The sequence below is a fragment of the Chaetura pelagica genome, unplaced genomic scaffold, assembly GCF_000747805.2.
Source record: "Chaetura pelagica isolate M959 unplaced genomic scaffold, ChaPel_1.0 scaffold344, whole genome shotgun sequence".
In the NCBI taxonomy this organism is placed as follows: domain Eukaryota; kingdom Metazoa; phylum Chordata; class Aves; order Apodiformes; family Apodidae; genus Chaetura; species Chaetura pelagica.
The window spans coordinates 12,376,381-12,403,292 of NW_009953098.1; the positions used below are offsets into that span (position 1 = coordinate 12,376,381).

The 26,912-nt window shown below is 35.5% G+C and overlaps 1 protein-coding gene across 1 annotated transcript in view; it reads right to left on the reverse strand.

Annotated features, from left to right (window-relative positions):
* Window positions 1-16,343: 16,343 nt before the first annotated feature.
* PCDH11X (protocadherin 11 X-linked) overlaps window positions 16,344-26,912 on the reverse strand; it is a 29,739-nt gene continuing 19,170 nt past the window's right edge. The window contains exons 2-3 of the mRNA XM_009997169.1: window positions 24,150-26,636; window positions 16,344-16,939 (exon numbers count right to left, since the gene is read on the reverse strand). Of these exons, the coding sequence (XP_009995471.1) occupies window positions 16,934-16,939; window positions 24,150-26,636 (2,493 nt within the window). The 3' untranslated portion in view covers window positions 16,344-16,933. The remainder of the gene's footprint in view (window positions 16,940-24,149; window positions 26,637-26,912) is intronic.

Here is a 26,912-nt window from a genome sequence, read left to right on the forward strand (position 1 = left end):
ATTTTCCGTGAACCCTTGCTTTTTGTTTGCTAAAATGGAAGATCACTTTTTTTTTCCTTCTCTTCCACTGCTTCCTAGTAACCTCTCCTTCATAAAAAGAGCATTCAGATCATCATTCCTATGCTGGCAATTCCCTCCCTCTACAAGTAGCAAGGTAATGGCTCCATTACACCTCACTTGCATCAATCCACTGCCTTAATCCTATCAAGCCAGAGAGATCTTGTTTATACTTAAGATTCATCCAGTCCTAATTTAACCTGTCAGTAAGAAAGAAACCCCAGTAAACAGATGTAAGTAGCAGTGGACTAACAAAGAGAAGCCTTGATTTTAATGGCTCTAAGTACAGGCCTTCTTTACTCTTCAATGTTTAAATTCTTGTAATTATTTAAACTTTTTTTTCCTATAGACATCTGTAAGCAACCAATAAAATAAATGTGTACACACATCTGATTACTCAAAACCAAAGCAATTTCTGCTTCAAATTTGGGGTTGATACTACAGTTCAGTTTAATGTAATGCTTCTTTATTCAGATGAACACAGAATGATCTGACTTCATGTACTGTCATAAATGGTATAGTTCTCAGTGTATCCCATACCAGTCTGGCATATGGCTAAAAAGACTGTATCTAAACTGTAAAAGACATTGAAAAATTAAATAATTTAAGATAAATTGGTGTTATATTAGATAAGAGTGATAGTCATGGGAGTCATCTGTAACTTCAGTCATTTCAATGACACCTGCATTCACCGTTAACCTCCCTGTTTTATACTGGCTACCTTCTTAGCTATATCCTGCAATGAAAACAGGATAAAAAGAATTTTGTAAAGCTTTGTGTCAATCCTACTCTGCTTCCCCAGAAGTCAATGATTAACCTTCTGTACTGAAAGGGAAGTTAACCTGCATAGTTTTGCAAAGCCAATTTTAAGGAAGTACAAAAGGAAGAATTTGTGAAGAACAGGAATGACCTCAAACTCTACCACGTCATACTAAGAAGCTTCAGCTACTGAGCAAATGAAGTCTCTTTGGAATTCACTGTAAAATATAAGTACTCAATTCACTATAATAATCAAGTTTCAGTGCTTTGAGTAACTAAAGGTAAGTAATACAAGGTAGGAAATAAGAGTGAGCAAAGAGCAGATACTGACTTTTGATCCAGAACTTTAACTTGCACTGAAATATTTCCATTACTGTATCTTCACAATTTTTGTTGTTCAGTATTGAAATCATGCAAAGATGCTTAATTTCATATAGAATTCATATAGAATTCCAAACAGTTTACTATAAAGATATAACTTTTTGCCACTCAACAAAGAAATAAAAACCAAGATGTAAAAGCACAGTGAAGGACAGATGATTTTAAAACTTCAACCTATAAAATTCTGCATCTAAAATTAATACAGCAAGATGGGGTGGAAGAAACTGGTAGCAGAGATTACCACGCTGATTTCAAGGCATGTGAAGAAACACATGCAGGAAAAACCTCTAGATTTAGAGCCTGTCCTCTGAGGACAAAAAAAAAAAAAAAAAAAAAAAAAGAGAGATGCCCTATACCTATCCAATAATGAAAGAAAGCTGGATATAATGATAATGAAAATTAATCTTCCTTAATACAATTTTCCAAAATATATTTTTTTAATTAAATTTCAACTCATACATCAAAATGAGTGAGAAATCAACTGACTGGTTTGCTGCTAAAGAGCTGCAGACTGCTTCTGAACTAAAACTGCATGGGACTGCACTGTGTTTTTAAAGGTTAGCAAGACACCTTATGCTCTGATACTGTTCTCATTTCACAGAGCTGCTTCTCTTCAGGTTTCATCCCCTTGCAGTTTTCTTACAAAGCAAAACTGTGAGCAAATACGCAATACGATATAAACGTCTTTATAGAGTATCATCCTACTTCTTTCTTATTATGCTTTTTTGTCCTTTCATTCATACAATAAAAATATGTTATCTCTCCAATCTAGAAGAAAGCAAATTAAATGAAGCATCAAATAATAACTGTACCTTTGATTTTCCATTAAAATAAATCCAAGATGTGGCCCTGAATAAAACTAGCCAAACAATAAACAGTAATAGTAGAGGTTTTTTAAGGTTTACCAAGATGCAGGCATCAGAAGTAACTTTTTCATTATTATAGTAGAAATGAGATCAAAATATAGTTTGGGTTGCATTTTTTTCTACTTCTTAAATCTCACAAGTATCAGGACTACTCAGGAAGGTTCAAATCTGAAACCTATCCAGTCTGAAAATGCATCACACTGTAAGAGCAGCTTTACCGTATCACTGTAACACATGTAAACCCTGACATGATGGGAGCTGCACTTGTGTTGAAAATAAAGTTCAGCTGTCAGATGTCAATAAGACTTCAAAATACTTCTGGACACCACAATAAAGATGTTTATTATCCTATGGGATGACAGTTTATGAAATTTGGGATATCTACTTCTAGGAACAGTAAAAGATCAACAGACCTGTTTCACAAAAGGCAGAACTATATTACAGTAGAGGTAAATTCCAGTTTTCCCCATACCATAAGGTTCTTTCCACTCCGCATAGTACTTATTCCAAAGGAAGAATTATCATTCTTAGTCCAGTTTTTCCAAAAGCAGTCCTGACAGCATAATCCAGAGGGAACATGAACTCTTTAAACCCATTAGGTTAATGTAGTCTTTGATAGTATTAAGTGGCAAAACTAGTAAGCCAGTAGATAGTGGTACGTACCTGACAAAATATCTAGTGTTCTCTGAAAACAACTTCTAAATTGGACTACTTCTCCCAAAGCGTTTTGCTGTAGTATAGGAATACAGCTCAAAAAGACATTAACTGTGGCTTCTCTTATGACATGAACTTTATCTTATAACGATGTGTTGCCAAAAAGATTTACTAATCTGACCACTGCTTCATTGACTGCAGCATTTTCGCAAAGGTTAGATAGTACCAAAGGAAGCAAAAACATGCATGTTGACACCCGTGAACTTTGCAAACAAGAAAGTCATCACGCTACTCACACTGCCTGAACAGAACACTTACACTTTCTACTCAGGAATGGTTTTTGGATTACTGGAATGTACCAGGATACCTCATAGGTTGTCTGCTGGCAATATGGAGGTATGTGCTTATATATGACATACACAAGCTCCAAAGTCCTCCTTTTAAAAACATTTCTTAAATATCCTGGTGATGAATTAAACACCCAAATAACAAGCACAACGTGTGCACTTGAATTTTTATCAGCTTATGGCAAAGAGTGAAGGAGGTGAATCAATCAGACTTGATAGACACCAACAAAATTGACATGATAGAAATTGCTTCAAAAGTAAGAAATACATTTGTTATAAAGTAGTATTTAAAAAGTTTATTCTAAAAAAAAAAAAGGGGGGGGGAAAGTATCAGATTATTTAATTTCACTTCACACAGTAAAATTTACTAATATTTCAAACAGCTTCTGACAACACACATGGAACAAGCACCCAAACATTAAGAGTCAATGGAGGTGAAAATACAAGTACAATGCTTCTATTCACTTGGAAAACTCCTCTCTGCATTATCATTTAATTACCTCAGGTCTTTTTAACTGACAATACATATGCCTACAGTACTGAAGGTCAGAACTTCAGCATTTTCTCAGCTCTGTGAGCCCTAGCTGTGAAAATTATTTTTGTATGAGATTTCAGAAACCACCTCAGAAATCATCTTACTCTGCTTTATCTATCTAAAAGCTACATATTTATATAGCTTCTTAATAAAGTACATACAGGAAAGACAGTTACAGAGGGTGATTTCATCCCAGCTTATTTAAGTATTTGAGACTGCTACAGCAGATGATTCTCTAGGTGTGCCTCTCTTCCTTCACCTCATTGAGAACAAATGAATTCCAACCTAAATCCTTCATTAAAAAAAAATTCCCGCTACATTTACAGTCACTCAAAAGGGACACTATTGGAAGAAATCACTATGAGATTCTGATGTCTGTCTTCAACAACAAACACTCCATAGCATAAAGTGAACAGTAAGGCTGTCTCTGGTCTATTACTCTCCCTCCCCAAGCTTGTGCTTCAGCCCACTAACAGCTGAGTAGGCCAGATACAACTTATTGACTGATCCAGTATGTCAGCCAATCTGCTGTAAATTTGTAAAAGAATTAAGTAACCCAAAAATACCAAGAAGTAAAACATTACCACATCACTTTTCAGCATCTCTCCTACTCAGGTATGTACAAAATGTTCGCTTGTGTCAGTCTAAGGGCTTCAGTATGAACATTGCCTCAGGGAGATCCTACCTTCACCTCAACATGGCCCATTGACTTTGCATAAACCCCATGGTGTACCATCAGGGTAGCTGTGCATTATAGCTCTATGTCTTTCATCAGGAAAATCCCATTCACCCTCAACAACACTCCAAATGGCAGGCCTTGAAATTAAGTTTCATTTTATTTTCTGTTATTACTTAACAAAGAAGTTGTATCCCATTTCCACCTATCTGGTTTTGGATAGCTGGATCAACCCAGTCTCTCCCTTTCAAAAACAAAATGGCTGTCAAGCTTTTACAAGCTTTTTTGCTTTTCCTTCCAATCTCCAGCCACAGTATGCCTATGGCAAAGACAATTACAAAAAAAAAATATTATATAACCATACAATGCCTACAACCACTCAAGTTACAGAACAGAAAGAACTAAGGGACTCTTCCACAATCCCTGGGTAAGATTACAAAATTTTCACTTGTGAATTCCCATACTAGTAGTAGAACATCCTGCTCCAGCTCCTCACTCTCTATCCTGAGTAACATTCTTTACAAAGTCAGTATTAGATGTGTGGCACTGCCAGACAAAACCTGAAACGAACACAAAGCAATTAAACAGAATAATAACCTTTTTCTATCTTAAAACAAAAACTGTGACAGTCATGAACTATTGTAGGAAATCAGCATATAGCAACTTTTGGTTCTTTGTACCTAGGAGCTTAGTATATCTGAGGTATATAAATTGAAAATTACTAGTCATATACTTTTTCCCCTGGAAATAATTCCTAAATCATTATTTACATGAAACCAGTACAAATACTACAGAGCTCCTCTGAAATAAAAGGTTATACAGATTTACCCATAAAGTTGTGACACCCATTGGTAAATTTTGGATTAATAGAATATTCTGTATTTGAATATGAGATAACTGAGTTTAATTTTTAATTTATTTTTTTGATCAGAAGTGACTGATTTCAAGGTTCACATTTCAGCACACAGAGACCTAAACTAGGTACCTCCATTAAATATAGATTTACATTCTTGACTTGCAGTCTTTAAACCTGCCTGATGGAAAATGAAGAGTAAGTGGCATTTTTCATCAGGATTTTATCTTGACAAAAAGCCCTTTTTGCAGATATATGAGATATTCATTATGATCCTGTAACAGCCTCTGCATCTCAAATGATATCAAACCTTGGCAGAATCTTTTCATCTTAATAACACAAAAATAGACCTTGTGTTCTCACCCTATTTTGTTCAGATTATCAATAAGAAAGGTTTGATTGACACAGGGAAAGGAAAACAGTTCTCATTAAATCAGAGCATTTTTACTTGGGTTGGTTTCACAAGGAGAAATTATCTGTTATGACATATGACAGACTTATTTTCTGGCCATTATTATTTATATACACCACTGGACTATTATTTTCAGGAATAACTGCGGGTAGCTTTCAAGTAAGTTCTGTATTTGTGGCTTTGACGAATGGCTTCAAGCTCACCAAGCAGCCAGATTCAGTCTTTCACTTCATTTTCAAAGGAGAAAACAGGGAAATGAGGTAAGTTATTCAGGCCCCCAGATCAAAATCAACATGTGTTTGATGTTAACCAAACCAACTACAAGCGACTTGATCAAAACATTAAAACAGTAACTGCCTTCTACTGGTTTTAATTTTATTTCCATGTAATGCCCACCTTAATTACATGTAACTTTTGGAAGATAATGAATCATTCAGACCTATAAAAACTTTTTTATGTTCATTTAAATGGAGGTTTAAAAATAATCAAAGTTTGAAAGACACATAAGATCAAAAGATGTCAGTAGTCTAATCTTTTCAAATTAACCTACAAGAGACAGAACAGGACTTGTTACAAAAACCCTGAATATACATTTGCACTGATCCTGTACTTAATAATTTCAAGATATTGTGCTGAATTTGGCCAAATGGCCAGAGAGCTATAAAAAGCTTTATGTACAGTCTCGAGTAAAAAGAAAAATAAAATGTGGGCTGTGTAACACATTCAGTACTTGGGAAAGAACCCTCAAGCATCAAAAAAACTCGCACACAACAAAGCCAACCAACCAAAAAAAAACCACAAGCAAACCAGCAAAATAACACCCCACCAAAAAAGGAAAAGAGAGGGGGAAAAATACATTTAGAGATATTCAAGTTGTCATATTAGAGTTACCTTTTAGGCTATGTCATTGTGTAAAAATCTTCTTGACCTTTGAAACAGAAAATCTTATAAAGACACATATGAAGCTTTCCTTAAAAGGAATTTCATTTCATCTCTTCTCCTGATTCATGTTGTTAACACATTGAGTGGGAGTAAATTACTTTACAGGAGCCATCAGTTGTGTAAATACCAAGATTTGCAGGACTGGATAAACAATGTCACCTGTTTCTTAATTTCTCTGACTACGAAGTTTAGTAAACACTGTGAAGTTCAGTACTCATAGCAGATGCTCACTATCCAGGGGACAGTATAGTGATCTTCCCTGCACATTGTCCCTGTGCAGCCTTCAGCAGTTTTCATTTAATTTATGAGAAAGCCTTGCAATTAACAGAGTCATGTTGATAATGTATCATTTTCCATAAGACAAAGACACTTTAGTTTCTTTGGCTTTTGCACTGTTGCACTACTACTCAAGAGACTGAATTCTGGCTGTGACAATTATCTCTCCATGGGATATATTTTCAGAGATCAGTACACTGTTGCTTATTTGCTTCCCTTTTCTATGCAAGCAAATGGGAAAAACAGTTAAGTCATTACAGAGTGTAAATGCATTACGACATGCAACTAAAAACTAGGTCAATATTAAGTCAGGCTACTCTTGTTCTATTGAAATAAAGCTCAGTAAATAGCTTAGCTGTCCACTGAAGGAAACCTCCTCTGAGGATTCCCAGATACTATGAAGTGCTGTGTAGATTCTCCAATTGATCCATCTGCACCCATGCAATGACCTTTTTTCATCTGGTACAGAAGGTATTGCACAGGGACCATCCTGGACTAACATAGCCAAGGAAATGTAAAGAGAATGTAACACCAGATTTATTCCTTCCTTTGCTTTTCCTTGATGAGCTCCTCAACAGATTTGAGTGCTCTGAGTCACTTAGCTCTGGGATTTTGCATTTTCTCTTTCCTTTTTTTTTAAATACAGAGATATGGTTTACAAATGCAGCTTTAAGAATGAAATTCAATTTGAAGAAATTATATTTAAATGGACAATTTAACAAAATACATCCTGTAAGTGTTGGCAGGAAATGTACTTCAGTGTTTTTGAGGAAAACATTTTTACTCTTTTATCAGAAATTCTGAGCAGTAATTTTGCAGTTTCAATGAAGAGAAATAAGAGAAAAATAGCATATTTTTAAGAAGCAAGTTTTTATTAAAGCTAATTTCATTACGTGACATTAAGTGTCGGAGAAATACTGACTTAGAGACAGCCATTCAATAGCAGAAACAAAAAAATGCTCTATGGTCACAAAAAAGGCATCAATATTGTGAATTATACCCTTCAAAACATAATCCAAAATACTTGGTTTAGTCAGCTTTGTATTTTTTTCCTATTTACATATAAATTAGTATGTCTACTATAATTTTAAAATGTAATACATTCACCTCTTTTTAAATATATACACACTTATTCCTAAAAGGACTTCATATGACACAGGGAAGAGTTCTAACACAATACACTAACTTTCTCTGAAGTATTCTCTACTTTGCCTCTGAGGAAGAACAAATGTTTAAAACTTTGGATTTGTTAAACTGGACTGTGCAGGCTGATTCTGTTTGTGGTACAGAGACAGATTTCACTCAAGAATTCAATTCAGATTTCAACGCCCTCTGAAAACTAAAATACCAAATGGGCTTTGTTTTTTTCCATGATAAAATTTTAAGATTCTCCCACCTATCTCAAGAAGAATGATGCTCTCCATGAAACAGATTATTGCAGTTAATTCTGTGAAGTTCCACAGTTATCATGTCCTCATGTGAATTTAATAAAGCTTAGCATTAGCTGCTCTTGAACAGCAGCCAAGCATTTGGTTTGTTCTATTTCACTTTATTCATTTATGCATCTTGCTACCATCTGGAATCATAAAAACAAACAGTTCAAGCAGTTAATGTGTTAAAAAGGGGCAATGAAATAATGAAATCTTGCCTTCCAATCCCTCCCACCCCCCATTTACTCTGTTTCTTTCATATCCATTTCAGAACTCATGTTGCCCTTTCCTAATTCCAACAAGACTTCCAGGAAAAAGATTATCAGGACAGATGTTGGAACCCTCACACAACTGTGCACATGCTGTCTTATCTGTGTTCACTGTTTCAAAACAAGATTATTATAACTAATAAATCATGCTTGGTAGCTAAAAGTGAACAGATAATCGCCCCACCGTACACTTTGTATACAGAAAAAAAATAATATTTCTTTCCAATTCCATTTGCCTTATTTAACTGCTACTGACAGTATTTTTCTGTCATTTCTATCTGCTTTTAATATCCAACTTTCATATATAGTTTCTGAAAAGGTTTGATGCAGTCATTACACTGTAAGTAAAACAATCATGATTATGTCAACTTATCACTTACACTAGTAGAACCAGATGGAATGCACATGAAAACTCCCAAAGTATTTATAAAATAAAAACAAAAGTTTGAGCCAAACAAGTGAGCAGAAAACACTATGCTTTTCTCTGAAAATGCAAATAGATATATTTAAAATATTTACATCTGTAAGTAAATTAATTCATTTAGAAGTTTATACATATAAATAGTGGATCCATAAAAAGCGATGAAGATTCTGATATCCCTTAAGACACCTACATATATACCTGTGTATCCAGAAATACATTTGCACTGACAGAAGAACGCATCAATCTCAGAGTTCTAAGAATATCCTTGGGGATTCCTATAGGATCCCAATACTTAGCTGAATAGGAAAAAGTAGTTTCAAGAAAAAGTACTTACTTTCAAGGAAAAGTACTTACTTTCAAGAAAAAGTACTTTCAAGAAAAAGTACTGACATGGCAAAGAGTCAAATTCTCCCTGACATGCTTGGTTTTCAGTATTAGTTTAAAATCATATTCATGGGTTCTGTATTAGCAATACTATGGAGTGACACAGAAGAAAGTGATGTAACACAGCACCATCTGCATTAGAACAGAAAGAATGCAACAGATGTGGACACTGGAAAACATTAAGACATGTTTGGTGAAGTATGATGAGACAGCTGAAGACTGCTCAACATCTAGAAGTGAAGGGGAAGATGGAAATACAGACAAAAGTGCAACTAAGAGAAGAACTTATCCTGCAGCTTCCTCAAGTGAAGTGGTTCAGTTTTCCCAAAGGAAAACTTACCAATTAAGACAAGGAAAAATTTTTCACCATGGGGTAGTCAAACATCAAGTAGATTTTGAGAAAGGTTTTGGAATGTCCATCCTCAGAAGATGCTCAGACATGAACCAAACAATGTCCAGTGTCAACTGATCTAAATTAGCCTAGCTTTGAGCACATGATTGTTCTTGTTGCCTTCCATAAGCACTCTGAACCTGAATTATTCTATGATTCCATGATCTGCAATCTTTAAGAACTCTGATATAACAAAGACCTATATTCTATGACTCACCAACACAACCTAAATGGTCATAATACACTGTTAAAGAAAACTTATACACCTGATACTAATTCCTTTGGTTATTATAATGGTGCTCTGGCCAAAAGTCGACATGTATCAACTGTTGCAGAAAAACCATAGTTACAACATATTTAAATAAAAATAGGCAAACATATAATTAAGACAACCCTAAATCCTCAATTAGAGACCAGAAAACAAGAATCTCATCTTAGACCATACAGTTATTCTTTTAAACCATGAAAGAAGGAAGATAGTATTTGATGAACAGAATATGAAGTAACTTGAGTCAGGAAGCTGGACAAAGGAGTAATGCGCAGAAGTGGTCTTACAAAAACCTGGTGAAAAAGGGAACTGAATCAGCAAAGATCACTTACCAAGTATTATTTCACAACTTCGGTCATATAATGGTCAAAGAATATACTTAGAAGTTATCACCTTTTGAGTTAGTAATTTTGAAGGAATCCTAAAGCGTAATGTTATAAAAATAAGTATGTTTGATCATTGCCCTATGTGTAAGTAAAAACTAATCTATTTACCTATCTCTTTTTAATTTAGTCACAATGTCATTCTGCTAGGTTGAAATAAAAATGTGTTTTGGGCCATTCAAGAAGTATTAACTGATGCTACTAACAGCAAGAAATATCTTAGATCATTCCCTTACAGAAAAAGAGCATTTTAAAAGTCGTAGAAAATTACCTTCTTTTTTTGGGCATATTTAAATTTCTACAGCCCTACATTGTAGAAAATAAGAGTTTAAAAGGTAAATGCTTAGTGTGAAGAATGAAAATCTACTTAGAAGCTATTTTTTAATTTGAGTGTGTCTAATGGATATACGTCTGAATAGTATTAGATGTTCATATTTGGAAGAGTAGCTTACTGCTATCTTGAGGAAGGAAAACAGGATTTTCTTGTAGGATTTCTGTTAAACCCATTGTTCCCACTCAGCTCTGAAAAAATACTATCAAACTGACTCAGCTTGGACTGTACAATGCTGCTCACTGCTCCTAATAACAGTATGAAGAACACCTTTAAAAGTGGCAGCAGCTCTTAGTGGCAGCTCCCACTGAGTTCTGAGTTTAACCTGAGTCAGGAAGAACGTTTCTTCTACAAATTGTAGTGGGATTGGCTTGTAACTTTGAAATCACTAACAATCAACATCTCAGAAAACTGTAGAAACTCCTGCCTTCTTTCTGCTAAGCTTGAGAACATAATCCAATGTTTTCTCCCCATCCTGAAGTTTTGTTTACAAGTATATTTATTCAAAATAGAAAAGTACTTCAGATTTCAGTAGAGCTATCTTACCACAATACAAGTTATACACTAACAAGACCTTTATTTTCTCTCATTCTTTGCTATCCTAACACCACCTAGATCCTGCACATGATCATGACCTTGTCTATAGACTCTGGCAACTTGGTTTAACAGACAATCACAAAAGATACACAACACTGAAAAGTTGAGGTATTTTTCATTTAACTGGGAAGCAAGAATGAATACTTCTGTCATGCTCTATTGGTTTCTCTCAAATAGTTTAAGATGCTTACCTAGACCTTAAATCTTAAGACAGTAAAAATTACATTATTAACAAATCTGCTGGAAAATACAAAATGAGTGTTTACTCCCCCAAAACCAAAACCACCATATCACATGTATGTCAGCCAAAATAGCCCCTTAAATTCAAGTCAGATCTCGGATTCCAATTATTTAAATAGTCTAAAAGTTCAAAAGAAAGGAGGTTCCAAAACCCTTTCACCTATTTGAAGTATTTGCATCTGTGGATCATTTGCTTATCTTAACCAGACAAACACTAGTGCATGGATAAGACCAGAATTTGTCCTGTTTTCTTTTTATTAGAAGAGGGTGACAGGAAGAATCAGCCCATTTACATATTGGTCTAGGAAGTGAGGTGAAGTCTATGACTGGACTCCTTCAGAGAAATACTAGTGTCTGTATGTATACATATCTGCAGCTTATTTGCTGTTCATACACAGATTAAAGAGAAGTACTTGTAGTACCTAGAAAATAAGAACTCTTTTGAGGAAAGGTCTGAGATTAAAATTTCATGTCAGACCCTGGTGATCATATCAAGAACAAAGGTAACACCCTAGCCCAGAGGGAAACAGAACATAAGCAGAAGGCAGTTTATCCCTCTGATATCCATGGACAACTCAGCAAGAAAGCATGAAAACTATGCTGAGAAAACAGACTGGAATTCAGCTCATAATTCTTAGCTGCAATTCAGCAATGGGAAATCAAACCTCACATCTTTGGTATCATCATTCAGTTTTTATTGGAAATAAGTTATTTGAGCTTTAATGAAAACCTTCCATAAAACCAAAAAACAAATACAAATTAATAAAACCTAATTAAAAGATTGCAGAAAAACAGTAGTACCCCTGAAAAATTCCTGATAACACACTTAACTTACTATCCATTGTACAAATATAAATAACTAAATTTAATTTACATGTGTATTTATTCAATAAGCAGAGACAATTTGAAGGAATACAGAAATGTCATTTTCATTACATTTTCAGTGGCAAGATTTCAGAGAACGAGTCTATATAATAGAAAAAGATAATATTTGAGAATAGTGGGAGACAGTACTAGAATGAGTAGAAATGAAATAGTGAAAGAACTGAAATTCAGAACTGTACTTATATTGTATCCTAACCTCCAAGTTATAAAGAGTCACCAAGATACTGAGAACTCAATACACTTTCAATAGAGAAGATCAGCCTTTCCAGGTCTCAAAATGATGTGTTAAAAGTGAAAACCTAACTGCTTGATCTTTCAGGGACATGGTTTAGTGCTGGACTCACCAGTACTAGGTTATCAGTTAGACTCGAAGATCTAATTATTTTTTTTTAATTTTAAAATATTCTATGATTTATATGAAGATATACTGGGTACTAAGATCAGCAGGCATCTACCTTATGTTATATATACTGCCTACAAACTTTGCTAATGGAATATGTGATAAGTGTATATCAAAGAAAAGCTATTTTATTATTATAAATCTTAACCACTGTAAAAAAGATCAGCTTATGTATAGATTTGATGGTGTGCATGCAGTAAGCAAACAAATCAGAGGTGTATTTAAAAAGTGCTTCTCCAGAAGGTATACAAATATAAACTTCAAACAAAATTTATTTTAGAAATAGCTAAATAAGACATAAAAAGGAACAGTGTTCAGTAATTCAGTATGAAAGCAAAAATATATATTAAAAAGATTTGTTAAAAAGATTTTACAAATAATACTTAAGAGCAGGATATACCATAAATATATGTTGTATGGTAAAATGGGAAATCACTGAAAATGTGTAACCAAAAAACCCTGCAGCATTATAGTTTGTTATAAAATAATTCTATTTACATCACAAATCAGCTTTTTTCCTGACAGCACCCTACTGCCCTTCTGCAGTCCTTCACTCCATTAAATGCAAAGACACCCTCCAAAGTTCAACATATTTTATGATAAAATAGGCAGCTTTCATACAAACTGCAGATGGTGTGCCATAGCTTTTCCTTGGAGTGACTCAGATGGTAGCAGGGGACATTTTGATCAAGTGGCACTAAGCTTTGGTAGACACATCTGTATGAAACCCAGGCATTGACAACACAACACTGGATGCAGAACAGCAAGTCTGAGTGCTACCTTTGGCTGCTGGCATTGTAGGGCTAAAAGCAGCCATGTGATTAATTTACTCTGTAAAGCTAGCAATAAATAAAGAACTATTCTTGTTGCTGAGCCACATATTGAACAGTAACTAAGCAAACTCTAGGACTTTATTTGTAGATACAGATCTGTCTGCACTGGTGATAGAGGTGGCAATGTGCACCAGATCAAAGGATGACTCTTGAAATCTTACTGAGATGATGGTGACTAATAATAACTACAGTCTAAAGTACAATAAAGTAACTTTGGAATTTCAATCATACTTTGTAAGTAAATACAGTGATTTTTTCAATGTCAAAATCAGGATTTAGTCAACTGCATGATTTTTGCTCTTAATGTATTCTGACTTTTATGCAGTCAGAAAATAGTATTTCTGTTGGTGGAAACATTTGAGAAACAGAGTTAGTTTTGACACACCTACCTCTGACTCAGGGTGCTAATAATTATTTAAACAAAACATACAGAATTTTTGACTGGCCTCCATTTAGCCTTCACATCATTGAAAAGTATATAATTTATATATAGCAGAGATTCACATTTGGTCAGTACATATCAGGCTTTCACGAGACTTTCATTAAGCTGTTGAACCACCAACAAGAAATGAGCTCTCTGAGCAAATCTTATGCCAGTCTAGAGAAGAATATTTTTTTTTAAGTGATATTTAGATGTAAGAAAACAAAGACTGAAACAGTGAAAACACATTAAACTGAACCACTTAAGAGGTTACTGGTTTTCCCCTAGTGCATTTGGTGGGTTATTATATTTGGCTGTGGTGACTCATGAAAGAACTGAAGACAGGAGACGACTGAATTAGACCAATAATCCAACCATAGGTAAATCTTTTGAAGTTTAAAATCATCCTAGATTCTTCTATAATTATTTTTATTGACAGCCTAGAATGATATGACCACTGAAATACTAGGAAGAAACTCAACCTTCAGCTAAAATCAATCCAGGCTAGGAATTTAATGAAAAATATTTTTCTCTGCAAGCACATAACTGGCACATTTAAATTAGAAGGTACTTATCAAAGGTTCTTTTCATACTCATTGTAAGAAACCAGGCACTTCTAGAGTGCATGCAGTCCTAAAATCAAAATAACCTGCTAAAGTATGTCTGCACCTTTTCACTACTAGAGAAAAAACTGAGGGCAACTATATGTCCACTAAAAATTATTAAATTACATTCTTGAAGTTAGATTAGATTAACCTACTCCAGTATCTCAATTGAATAATCCTTGAAAAAAAGAAAAAAGTTTCAATGGAGGCACTCAAATTATTTGGTGCTTTCCTTCACTGAAGATTAATTTTATGTACATGAGTTCTCATCAAGGAAATCCAACCTATTCATCATAAAAACAGCAAAATGACGATTCAAAAAACAAATAAAAACCAGAAACTGAGAGTCTGTGAAATCCTATAATCTTCCTGACAAACAACTCTACTAGGCCAAAAGGTTATTACTCTTAACAAGTATCTTGAAATACTTTCCATCACCCACCTATGAGTTCTTTAAACAAATTAACAGTAATAGGCAGGACCATGTTTATTACACTAATAAATACTTATTGGATAAATTCCTTACTACATTAGGAACTAACTTTCACCTCAAAGCAACTGGCGGAATTGTGGGAGTGAGTCAATAATATCATTGTATGTCTAACCACTGAAACTGTTGGGTTTTTAGCTTGAAGAATAAGTGCTGCAAGGGTATGATTAACAGGAATAGCAAAACTGTCCTAAAGATACATAAACCTCTTAAGAAAATTATTTCACTATCAGAAATGGAAAAATTTCTGTAACAATCATACCTATAATTATGCAATACAATATGTTAAATTACAATACGTACTTCATTATTAATAGAATTTATTTTACAGATCAATACCCAAATACACATTTTTTAAGAGCCAGATAGCAAATGTGGAGGAAACTATAGGCAACAGTCATGACAGACATTCTTCAGTCCAAGAACTGAGGCAACGTGAATATTAAGTACAAGCCTATAAATACCTTTACATCAAACATACAGTAATGTGTAAGAACTCCATGTTGTAGTCTAATTCATGAGTCATTAATAACTTTTTCTTTAAAATAAAGTTATATATATATTGTATACATCCCAGTTAAAAGCAGTGCTGTATTTAATTATATTCTAGCAAACTAATATTACATGTCTTCATAGTAAGTGCAGAAAACAGGGTTCTTTATACTCCTTTGCTTCCTAAGAGATTGGCATTGCATACCAAAGCCTAGTATTATAGATGATACATATTAAGCATTTCTCTCTAAAATGTGAGGTAATATACAAGAACTTGCACCCAACCTGCTAACAAAGCTACGATAGCCAAACTTTATTTTTTAAATAATTTGTGCTAAATAGTAAATAATAATGTAAAAAAACAACACAAACTGAAAAAAACCCCATAAACTATTTAGGGCAATAATTTGAGAAATAAAACAACAGTAGGCCAATTTTTCAGCATGTGCTGGCTAACAGTAAAAACAGTATGTATGCTATCTCCAATTTTATCACACTTGAAAGCAAGCGATTGGATTAATGACTTTTTCAAATTAAAAGTATTTCATAAGGTTAAAAGTATGGCACCTGTTAGACATCTCAGCAAGCAAAATGCAAATTAACTTTTATTTTTAAAAGTCAAGTGAGTACCTTTCAGTTATTTAAGAGATGATCATTCATCATAAAATGTGCATAAGAAAGCAGGAAGTACTCATTTTTCACTACTACTATTGTGCCTATAAAACGAGGAAGCAGTGATTTTATGATCCATAGCAGCAATAGCATCATTAAAAAATATTATGGAATAGATATAAGTAACACTTAATTCTTAACATGTACAATGGTGCTATGAGTTACAATGATTCTTTTTTAAATGCAGGGAGTATAAAGAACTTTACATCCTCCTTTTAATGTATGAATAAAATTTATTGCTCCCTTTTAATATATTTATAAAAACAAAAATCCTAATTGTTTCAACTAAAATAAATTAAAAAATCTGGGACAAGAAGATGTTTACAAGCAAAATAGTTTTACCATAACTGCAAACTGTGAAGAAAGATGGGTCACATTACTTTTTTCTTAGCAAAACTACATTATAGAACACTATAGCACAAAGTACTAAAATTTGTCTTTCTTTTTAAAAAATTCTTGCCCTTGATACCTTTCAGTAGGGCATCTTGAACAGTTCATCGTCACTTCCAAACCCCTCTGGAGATCAGACGATAAATTTCTTCGGCAATCAGAGACAGGACAAAGGGCTTTCTCGTGCTATTTCCTTGTTTTCATGTTTGCTGGCTTAACATCATTGTGTACACGTACGACTTCAGTATATAACATCAGATGCGATGACGTTCAGAGCTGGCAAACAGAGAAACAGCATGAGAAAAGCCCTTTCCTGCATCATTTTCCCCATATATTGTCAAGTTTGCTTCCAAATTTCTACCATCTCAATCACTGTATGGTTTGAGAAGTACTTGAACTAATTGAGGTTCTAAGTAACCAACCATTTTTAATGTGTGTGTCTTTTCAGGTTTCTATAAACAAGCAAAGATCTGTACACATCTATATATACATAACAAAATCCCTGAAACTGAAGGAGCCACAGAAATGGCCATGTATGTTAATCTAGGTTTCTTACTATGATTTTTTTTGCTTTATCAGCTCAAAATCCCAAGCATTGTTGTAAGATTATAGCTATCAGAAAACATGCTACATACAACATGTTCTACAGGTTTTTAGCAGACTTCATTCAAGAAGATAATTTCGAAGAGCATATAGTATTTTGATTTGCAGGGTTATTTTGCATCTTTGATATGTATTTTTCATCAAAAGAGTTAGACTCCTAAAAACTCACAAAGACCAAGCCATTTGGATCAATTATTTCAAGGGAAAGAAAGTACTATCACACTAGCCAATTGCTGGTCAGGAAATTGCTCTCATCTGCAGATTATTGAGTGTAATACCTTCTGGGAGAGAACAGGAAAAGAGAAGTGTGAAAATGAAACTGCAGTTAAATCAGACTTCCTTCTAGACAATGGTTTCTAGCTATAGGTTATTTATAAAATCAAAGTAGAATCACAAGGAGAAAAACTTCTCAGTGATCCCACTGAAAAATGAAGGTTAAACACACTTAACATTAAGGAAAATTTATGCTGTTTCCACCTCAAGGCAAACTGCTATTCAAGAGAGAGACGTGCATCATTCCAGCCTGCATAAAAATCCCCCAGTTATTAATGTTGAAACTCCATCTATCAACTTCAGTATAACCTCAGTCAACCAGTTAGCACTTGGGGAAAAAAAAAGAAGCCTGTTTTCTCCTGAATTAGTTTTTAGTAAAGTGTCATATTCAAAATTTTTAATTTTTTCCTGATACAAAATTTTCATTTTTTCCTGAGAGAAAACATTCATTTATTCTCTTCCCATTCATGCTCTGCTTTCATCTTCTGCTGTTGTGCAAGAGGGGCACTTTCCAGATATCTTTCCTCATACTTTTCTAGTGAAAAATATATATCAAAAGAACAATTTTGAAAATTTTCTTTAAAGCGTCCCACAGAGGAAACGCATTTTCTAGACCAGCTTTAATTTAGTAGTACTGCACATTTAGGTAACTGCCCACTAATTTCCAAGTTGTAGTCTTTACCTTATCCTTCAGTTAGAAAACTTATCTCCAGGTGTGAATTCCAATTTTTTTTCTGAAATGTATATACATGACAGCATAACAGTGCTACCAGCAAAAATAACAGCCAGAAAATTAAGAATAACAAACAAACAGAGTATTTAGAATCATAGTAATCAATTCTGAAACAGCTTGTAGGAAGGCCTTATACCAACAGCTGTTTAGCTGATATTTATAAGAAAATGTTTTTTGAATTTAATTTACTCTGTATCTGTCAATGCAAAGTGCTAGTGGTATCTCTAGACTTAGATAGCAGAAGCATCAGCACTGCCTACTGATTGTTACACTATACTGAACTCACCAGTCTCGCTGTTATTAAACAAAACAGTAATTTCTGCAGCTAAAGATTTACATAACAGGTCAGTTTTTAGAGCTATTACTTTCAGGAACATAGCTATAATCTTTCCATTCACATTGTAAGCATACTGTTCTCTTAGTGAGTGGCAAGATAGAAGGTCATTTCACCAGATTTCAAATAAGAATCAGAAAGCCAAATATACCAGAACTGTAAGCAGGTCTAAGTAGTTACTAATATGACAGTAGGGCCCAAAAAAGGTAATGTATTTTACATGAGGTCTACTTCCCACTCATATATTACATTTCTTATGGAAATCTATCTCCAGTCAGTTTCTAACAAACATGTTCAGTGGAGATCATTGTGTCAAATAAAATTTCTATTTGTAAGTATGGACATGTTCACAGATGAAAGAAAGAACCCTGGCAACTAAAATGAGCTAAACATTTGCATTAGTAATAATGAGAATAATCAATCCACACGCCTGCTTCCTCCCACAATAAAAGATGGTACAGTTTACTAGAAGCAGAGCTAAATTAATAAACAGACCAGAATCCACTGTGAAGCATGGAAAACCAAAGAGGCAAGCAATCATAGCTTCAGAGCATGATTGCACTTTCCAGCTCTACCAGTTGAAAAGGTGGACTGAAATTGAATCCAGTTTTCCAAACACTGCTTTCATAGACACTCGCTTCTTCACCAACACAGTCAGTTAAACTTGCTCTTAAATTAATGTTAAAATGACAATACAAATGGTGACAAGAACCTTCCTGACTGACCAGTTGTTCGGAGCATTATACTGTTATGGAGTGAGTGCAGAGGAAGGCAAAGAAAATGACCACAGCAGAGGTTCTCCAGAACTCTGGAAACAGGCTGAGGGAGTTGGGGTGTTCAGCCTAGAGAAGAGAAGGTTCCGGGAAGACCTTAAGAGCACCTTCCAATGCCTCAAAGTGCTACAGGAAAGCTGGGGAGAGACTTCTGACAAGGGCACATAGCAACAGGACAAGAGGAAATGGCTTTAAACTGGAAGAGGTGAGATTTAGGTTAGACGAGAGGAATAAATAATTCACCATCAGGGTGTTGAGACACTGGCACAGGTTGCCCAGGGAAGCTGTGGATGCACCATCCCTGGAAGCGTTCAAGGCCAGGTTGGATCGGGCTTGGAGCAACCTGATCTAGTGGGAGGTGTCCCTTTGCATGGCAGGGGAGCTTGAACTAGATGATCTTTAAGGTCCCTTCCAGCCCAAACCAGTCTGATTCTATGATTTTCAAACAAAAACAATGTCTGAAATAGTATTAATTAAAAGAAAGGTACAAGAAGGAGGAGTATGCACAGGAAGTACTAATGAGCCTTTGTGGCAGTAGCTTCTTTGAACCAAGATACCAGAATTAACATTGTACTCTAATTATGCATGTTTTGATTAAACAGGTTGATACCTAGGAAGGCATTGAAATCACGTGAATATTGTTTCAAGTACTTGAGCAAAGACTTCAAATTTTAAAACTGTGCCATATACTACCAAAAAAACTAGACTGGAAGAACCTCTCCTTTCTTGTCATCACTCCAACACAAATGCAAAAATAATTAGAAGATTTGTGTCAGTATGGAATGCTCTTATAGTCTGCTCTCACTAAGGTAAATGTCAGAAACAATTGAGCTGTTACAAAGCTTGCAGACAGATAAACTTTGCAGGTGCCGTGTGTTTTCTGCCAAAGAAATACATCTTTCTACAGTACTAACAACTACCAAAACAAAGAAAATCTGATGACACTGAAAGTCAGTTTGATCTTACAAGCCTCCAAACTTATTATGAATAAGAGGCCCTTTCACAATGTATCACTTAGTAAAGCTTCTTTAAGAGCAATCTCTCTACTAAATCTCAAAATAAAGCATGCTGTTCTGAACAGCTACCGTTGCTAGTATTTATTAATTCCTACTGTGTAACTTCAACATAATGTTAATATCTCTCTCCCTTGCCCTTTCCCTTCACGTAAGTACAACAAAAGCATCATCTCTCTCACAGGAGATTACATTAGGACCATTCTTCTCCCTCTTCAGCTTCCTGTAGTTCATGATTCAGTGTGTCCTCAGCTGCTTCAGGAGTCTGGTTCCTCCTCCGTAACAACTTCAGCTGTTGCACTGCTGTATTTATTTGTCCGCATGACAAGTGAAGATATTTTTGGGGGGTTTTTTAGTAGAAAAACCTTTCAATCTTCTTTTGCATGCTGTTTGAATACAACTGTTACATTGACTCTGTCATTTTATAGATCACTTAGACAAAGTTAGCAGTAAAGCAAAGACAATTTCCCTTCTTTAAAGACCTGAATCAATACCATTCAGACATACACAAAATTTAGAGCCTCAAAGAAAACCATATATTTTTAGTTCTAACTCAATGTTATTTCAAATATCTGAGCAGACAGTCTTGCACAGACAACACTAAGAAGGGTAGAGATGTGGGGCTTATTAATCTCAGCATGTATTAGAAACTGAAGAAATACCTTCACAGTGAATGTAATCTTCTTTAGTCTCCTTCAGAGAGCTTTTGGCTTGCAAAAGGGATGCATTACAGTAATTGTTAGCAATAAAGTAAAATATTTTTTCTCACATTAGACATTATTTTCATTTTTCAAACTAACACATCTTCCTTTTAAACTGAACATATTATTCCGCAATTCTTCAGGCTATCCTACAGTTTGCTGAAAATTCAGAGGGTGCACGACACCAATACTAAATTAACCACAAACATTGTCAGTCTCAGAGAACAGATGGCAGGACAGCATGATGTCCAAAGACAGGTCAGCATGCCCAAGGGAAGGGGATGTTTTTTCAGAACTTATGTTAGCATGATGAAGAGCTGAAGGAAAGATACTAACCACTAATGCCTTGCATCCTAAACCATAAGTAAAACAGGTAACAGAAAACAGTTAATTAAACTTACTGTGAACTCACTTCCTTAGCATACTAAATTCCCCATCTCAGGCTGGAAGGACCACATACTCAAAAAAGCACCCCCACCCCCTGAACAAGTCTAGTGAAAAGCAGAAGTGCTACCACTTGAAGCGGAAGTGAAGAACTAGGTAACCCATCACACAGACAAATGATATCAGTATACTTGGAGATAAGGTAACTTTGCATTTTTTTGTGTATAAAAGTAACCTTGTGTTAAAGGACAGGTGTTGCTGGCTCACTCTGTTAGCAGATTGGGTTATTGCACACCGGGTAAAGAGACCCTGTTTTGGAACAACAAACATGACATCCCAAGCAGCTTAGTCCTGTTCAGTTGCTTTCTTTACTGGCTAACAGTAACAACTCTAAGTTAGGCTGTACTGAGCCACCATCTATAGCCCCATATAAGAAAACTATACAGACAACAATATACAAAACCAATTTAGGATCAAGACTTATTTTTAGAAGTTACATTAAGATTTAAGAAACACTTTTTTTTACTTATCTGAAATACAATTCTGCCTTTGTGATCACAGTCCAACAAGAAGGATTTAAGTCTAATGATCTTTCTTGCCCAATTTGTGTAAATAAATGCACTTATGAAATTACTTATGTTTTATTTAAATAAGTAATTAAAACAAATTCACATGTTTAAAGGTAAATGTTGTTTACAAATTAGTATGAAAGGCCATTGAAAGTGAGTAGTTGCACTTTCCCACTGTGATCACTTTCATACAGAAAAACAAAAGACAGGTAACTGTATATTTAACAAAATCAATACAAAGAGCAACATTAGTCTCTTTTTCATATATTCAGCACATCATACTAATATAAGTTCAGGTACAGCTATATGAAGGTAAGATAATAGCAGGTAATGAGTACTTGAGTATTTAAAAAAACCCGTAACAAGAGTTCTGTCCTGCTCTTCCAGATTGGAAGTCCCTGTCATTGACCATTCAGATACAGATAAAAGAAAATGCTCTTTTCACCAACCAAATTCTGCAGAAGAGAACTGCTTTCCATTCTAATTTAAAAGTCCCTTCTGATGGAAAACTACACTAAACACCTAGAGAGTCATGAGTTTGCTTTCTTTGTTAGCAACATTACTGCATGACAACATGTATTTGTCAGACATCGGAAGAAGCTTTTTGGCTTAGAGGAACTATTGCAGAAATCAATTGAAAAATCACTTGGATCAGGCCTGTAGAAATTCTGGAAACAGCATCTCCCTCCTCAGAGTTAGGAGAATTCAAACAGATTAACCAATTAACAAGAAGCTTTTCAGACATGCAATTTAAATTAGCACATTCAAATATCTTTAATAGAAAATACTAAGATCTCAAAAAAACCACTTTTTCATTGCTGTCTGAAAAATATTTTTTTTCCCTTCAGTTTTTCTGTTAAAGCATCTCAAAAAAAAGGAAGTTTTATAAAGTGTAGTGATATGGACTAACTGCACAGAATTGTGTTGGAAAGTGGAATAAAATAGAAAACCCATCCTTCAGTTTTCAAAAATATGATGACTACTTTGAATGAGAAGCTTTTTTTAGCCACAACTTATTATTACTACAGTGGTAAGAAAACAGTGTCAGAAAAGAATTCAAAACATCAGCTGCAGCAAAAAGCCTTGACTGACTAAGATATGCTGAAGATTTGATCTGAAGCGAAACTATTAAAATATATTATCAATAACATAATAAACTCTTCTGAAATATTGTTTAATTATCACTTCCTTGACCAATTAAAGCTTAACTAGAAAACTATTTTCACTGAAAACTTTATGATATGTGTGAAGAAAGAAGAGACAAACAGCAAAGCTTTATTATTAATGAAACTTTCCAGAAAATGGATAAACAGATTCCATTTCCAGTGACTTAGTGCCCTTCTGTAAGGTCTAGAAGAACAGACAGTACTCTGGTTCTCATTTTATTTCTAATTTTAAGCTGAGGGTTCTTTAGACATTTCCTTTGCCATACTGAATTTCTGAGGAGCTAGCATCTGATGTATAAGGCACAGAACCAAATAAGTGACATCAATTATACTGATGCTTTTGATTTTCCCCGAACTTTGCCTGTCAACTCTGTCATTCCACCAGACTTACATAGTCTAGTATGTTTCTAGTCTGAAGATGACACTGAAACTCTCAGAGGAAAATCCTCGCCTGCTTTTGAGAGACCCTGAAGTAAAGCTACACCCAAATGAAGGCTGCAATTCCAGATGCCATTAATATTAAGAACCACTTATCAGATCCTGTAAAGCTTTATTGCTTTCCACCTGGCCTAGAAGACTTCAGGTCTTGAGCATACAATACTACAGAGGACAGTACTGCAACCCTTCCCTGCCTGACAGAGCCTCACTAAGTACTGCAGTAATGCAGAAAGTGCCATGCTGCCATCTGCAGTCAGGAATACCCACCAATTTAATAATTCAATTTCCTTACAGCCAACACTCATCATCTTTTCAATTTCTCCCTTAATACTGATGAATCTGAAATTGTTTACTCTTCAATGCCTCTATCAAACATGACCTTTCAAACTTTTAATCCTTGCCAAAAAAAATAAATATTTTGAAGTGCTTAGAGCTAAAGTCATAGTAATGGCAAAGAAAAAAGGAAAGGAGAAAGAGAGCACCTTAAAGTCTCCATTACCTGTCTCGTGTGTATGGGGCCTGGAGTCTTGAAGCCTCCTTGACAGCTGCATTCAGAAACACTGTAAGGGTCCGAGCTGCTTGATGAGCACTTGGAGATTGAGTCACAGCCCACCACAAAGGTGTTATCTAGAGGCAGTTCCTGAATAACATGGTGCTTCTTGGGGGGTACAGGAGTCTCAGGCTTAATTTGAAAGGTAGGCTGTGGAGAAGCAGACTTGTAGTGCTTTGCTAAATCTGGGCTATCAGGCTTAAATGTGGTTGGTGTGGTGGCCCAGTTATATTTTCCCATAGTCTGTTCTTCTAGCTCTACAGGAATGTCTAAAGTGCCATTTATGTGCTCGTGGCCAGGATCATCAGGTTTAGATTCTTCAATAGTCACAAAGTTGAGGAGGAGACTTTTTGGAGAGCGCTTCTTCTTCTTCTTCTTTTTCTTGATCTGCCTGTTTTCTTGGTTTGGGGAAACCCATTCACCACTCTGCTTGTTTTTTTGTACAACCTTGTGCCTAGGCGTCTGGCGGCACCGTACTAAAGCAGTTACAAAAATCACTAGAATAACTGTCATGGTGCCTGCAATAATGGCAATGATTATCTTGACATAATCATTTGTTTGTGGTGTTATCTCACCATCCCCGATGTTCTGGACAACTGGAGTTTCCATGTTCCTACGCACTAGCTCTTGTATGTAGGAACTGTTGGTGACTGTCTCATTCACAAACAAATGCACAAGAGCTATAGTATAAAGAGACTCCGGCTGTCCTAGGTCATTGACTTTTATCACCAGTCTGTGCAAGCCATGGTCTGATGTAATTACCTTTTCTTTCAAAGTAATATTGCCTGTTAATTGGTCAATTGTAAACAAGCCCCTTGAGTTCCCTCCTATGATGCTATAGCGGAGCTCTGCATTCATTCCTGTGTCATTATCAACTGCAAAGACCTTAGTAACTACAGACCCTGGGATGGCTGATGTTGGAATCAATTCATATGAATAATTAGATGAGGGAATAACAAAAACAGGCCTGTTGTCATTTACATCAACAACATTGATGGTTACTTTGGCAGTTGAGGAACGCTGCAGTCTTCCTCCATCCACAGCTTTCACCTGAAAAGTATATGACCCCTGCTGTTCCCTATCAAAGGTAATGTTAGGTCTTATTACACCCGTAAGTGGATCTATAATGAAATTATCTCTACCATTTAAAATAGAGAGAGTGACTGCAGCATTCTCTCCAGAGTCAGCATCTGTAACTGTGATAAGCCCCACTGTGCCATACATGGGCAAGTTTTCTGGCACATAGAAATTATATTCGTTATGGGTGAAAGCAGGGCTGTTATCATTCTGGTCCAGGACTGACACTGTCACAGTAGCATTGGTCTGCAAGGGTGGCATCCCATTATCCTTAGCCAGCACAGTGAAGGAGTACCTGTCTTGCTTTTCTCTGTCCAGCTTTCTCACTGCTGTCAAAATGCCTGTACGGCGGTCAAGGTTGAAAATAGGGGGTGCATCAGAACCCAAGAGATAGCTGATCTCAGCATTGCGCCCACTGTCAGCATCTGTGGCACTTATCTTGGTTAGCTGAGTACCAGGAGCATTGTTTTCAGGAATGGAAAGACCTATGATAGGCTGCATAAAAACTGGGGCATTGTCATTTTCATCTTTAATTTTGATCAGGAGCATTGCAGACTGATTTAAGGGAGGTTTCCCTGAATCTGAGGCCACTATTTTAATGGCATATTCCCGTGTGGCTTCATAATCTAGAAACGTGGCTGTCTCCAGGAGAAACTGATTATCAAACACTGGCTTTAGCCTAAAAGGGACATCATGATCTGTAAAACAAGTAACTTTTCCATTCAGATCAGCATCCTTGTCCATTACTGTTATCAAAGCAATTTTTGTATTAAGGGGAGCCTTCTCAGACAAAAGCACTGTCCCATTCACCGGATTGATGATATATCTTGTGTCTATTGATGGGACATTGTCATTAATGTCTGTGACATTAACAGTCACTGTCGCTCTTGATGGACTTGAGCTGCCATCACTTGCCAAAACAGTTAACTTGTGTACAGAAGATTCCTCCCTGTCTAGTGGTTCTCTTATAGTGATGAGGCCAGTGCTGTTATCAATGGCAAATAGCCTCTTGGCCAAACTGGAGATCTGATTGCTGAAGTAGAAGTGAATTTGTGCATTTGAGCCCAGGTCTGCATCAGTGGCATGGAGCTGAGAAACAGAGGTGCCGACTGGAGCATTTTCTGGAACACTAACTTCAATGTCATTCTCTTTGAAGACTGGGCGATTATCATTCACATCAGTCACAGTCACCTGAAGGATGGCAGTGCTAGATCTTGGAGGGCTTCCACCATCTTCAACTTTAATTTTCATCACATAGGTATCCTTCTGCTCCCTATCCAGGATCTGTTGGACAATCAGTTGAGGCCACTTATCTCCTTCAGGTGTCTCAATTATATCAAGACCAAATACATTTTGACCCTACAAGACACAGAAAGAACATACTTTAGCATGACAGTATATTTAAATAAACATCTCATTAAAGTACTGAAATAGTCACAGTATATATATTTATTTATATGCTACATACAGGGACACAACTATATTTATTTTGCAATATTTGATTTTTCTTTAACCTCTAGAGCAAACATGCGAAGACAGATACTTAAAAAAGGGGTTAGGGGACACACGCAGTTGGAGGGGGTGGTGGTGGTGTTTTGGTTTGTTTTTTTAACCAGTTTTTCTATTTCTACAGAA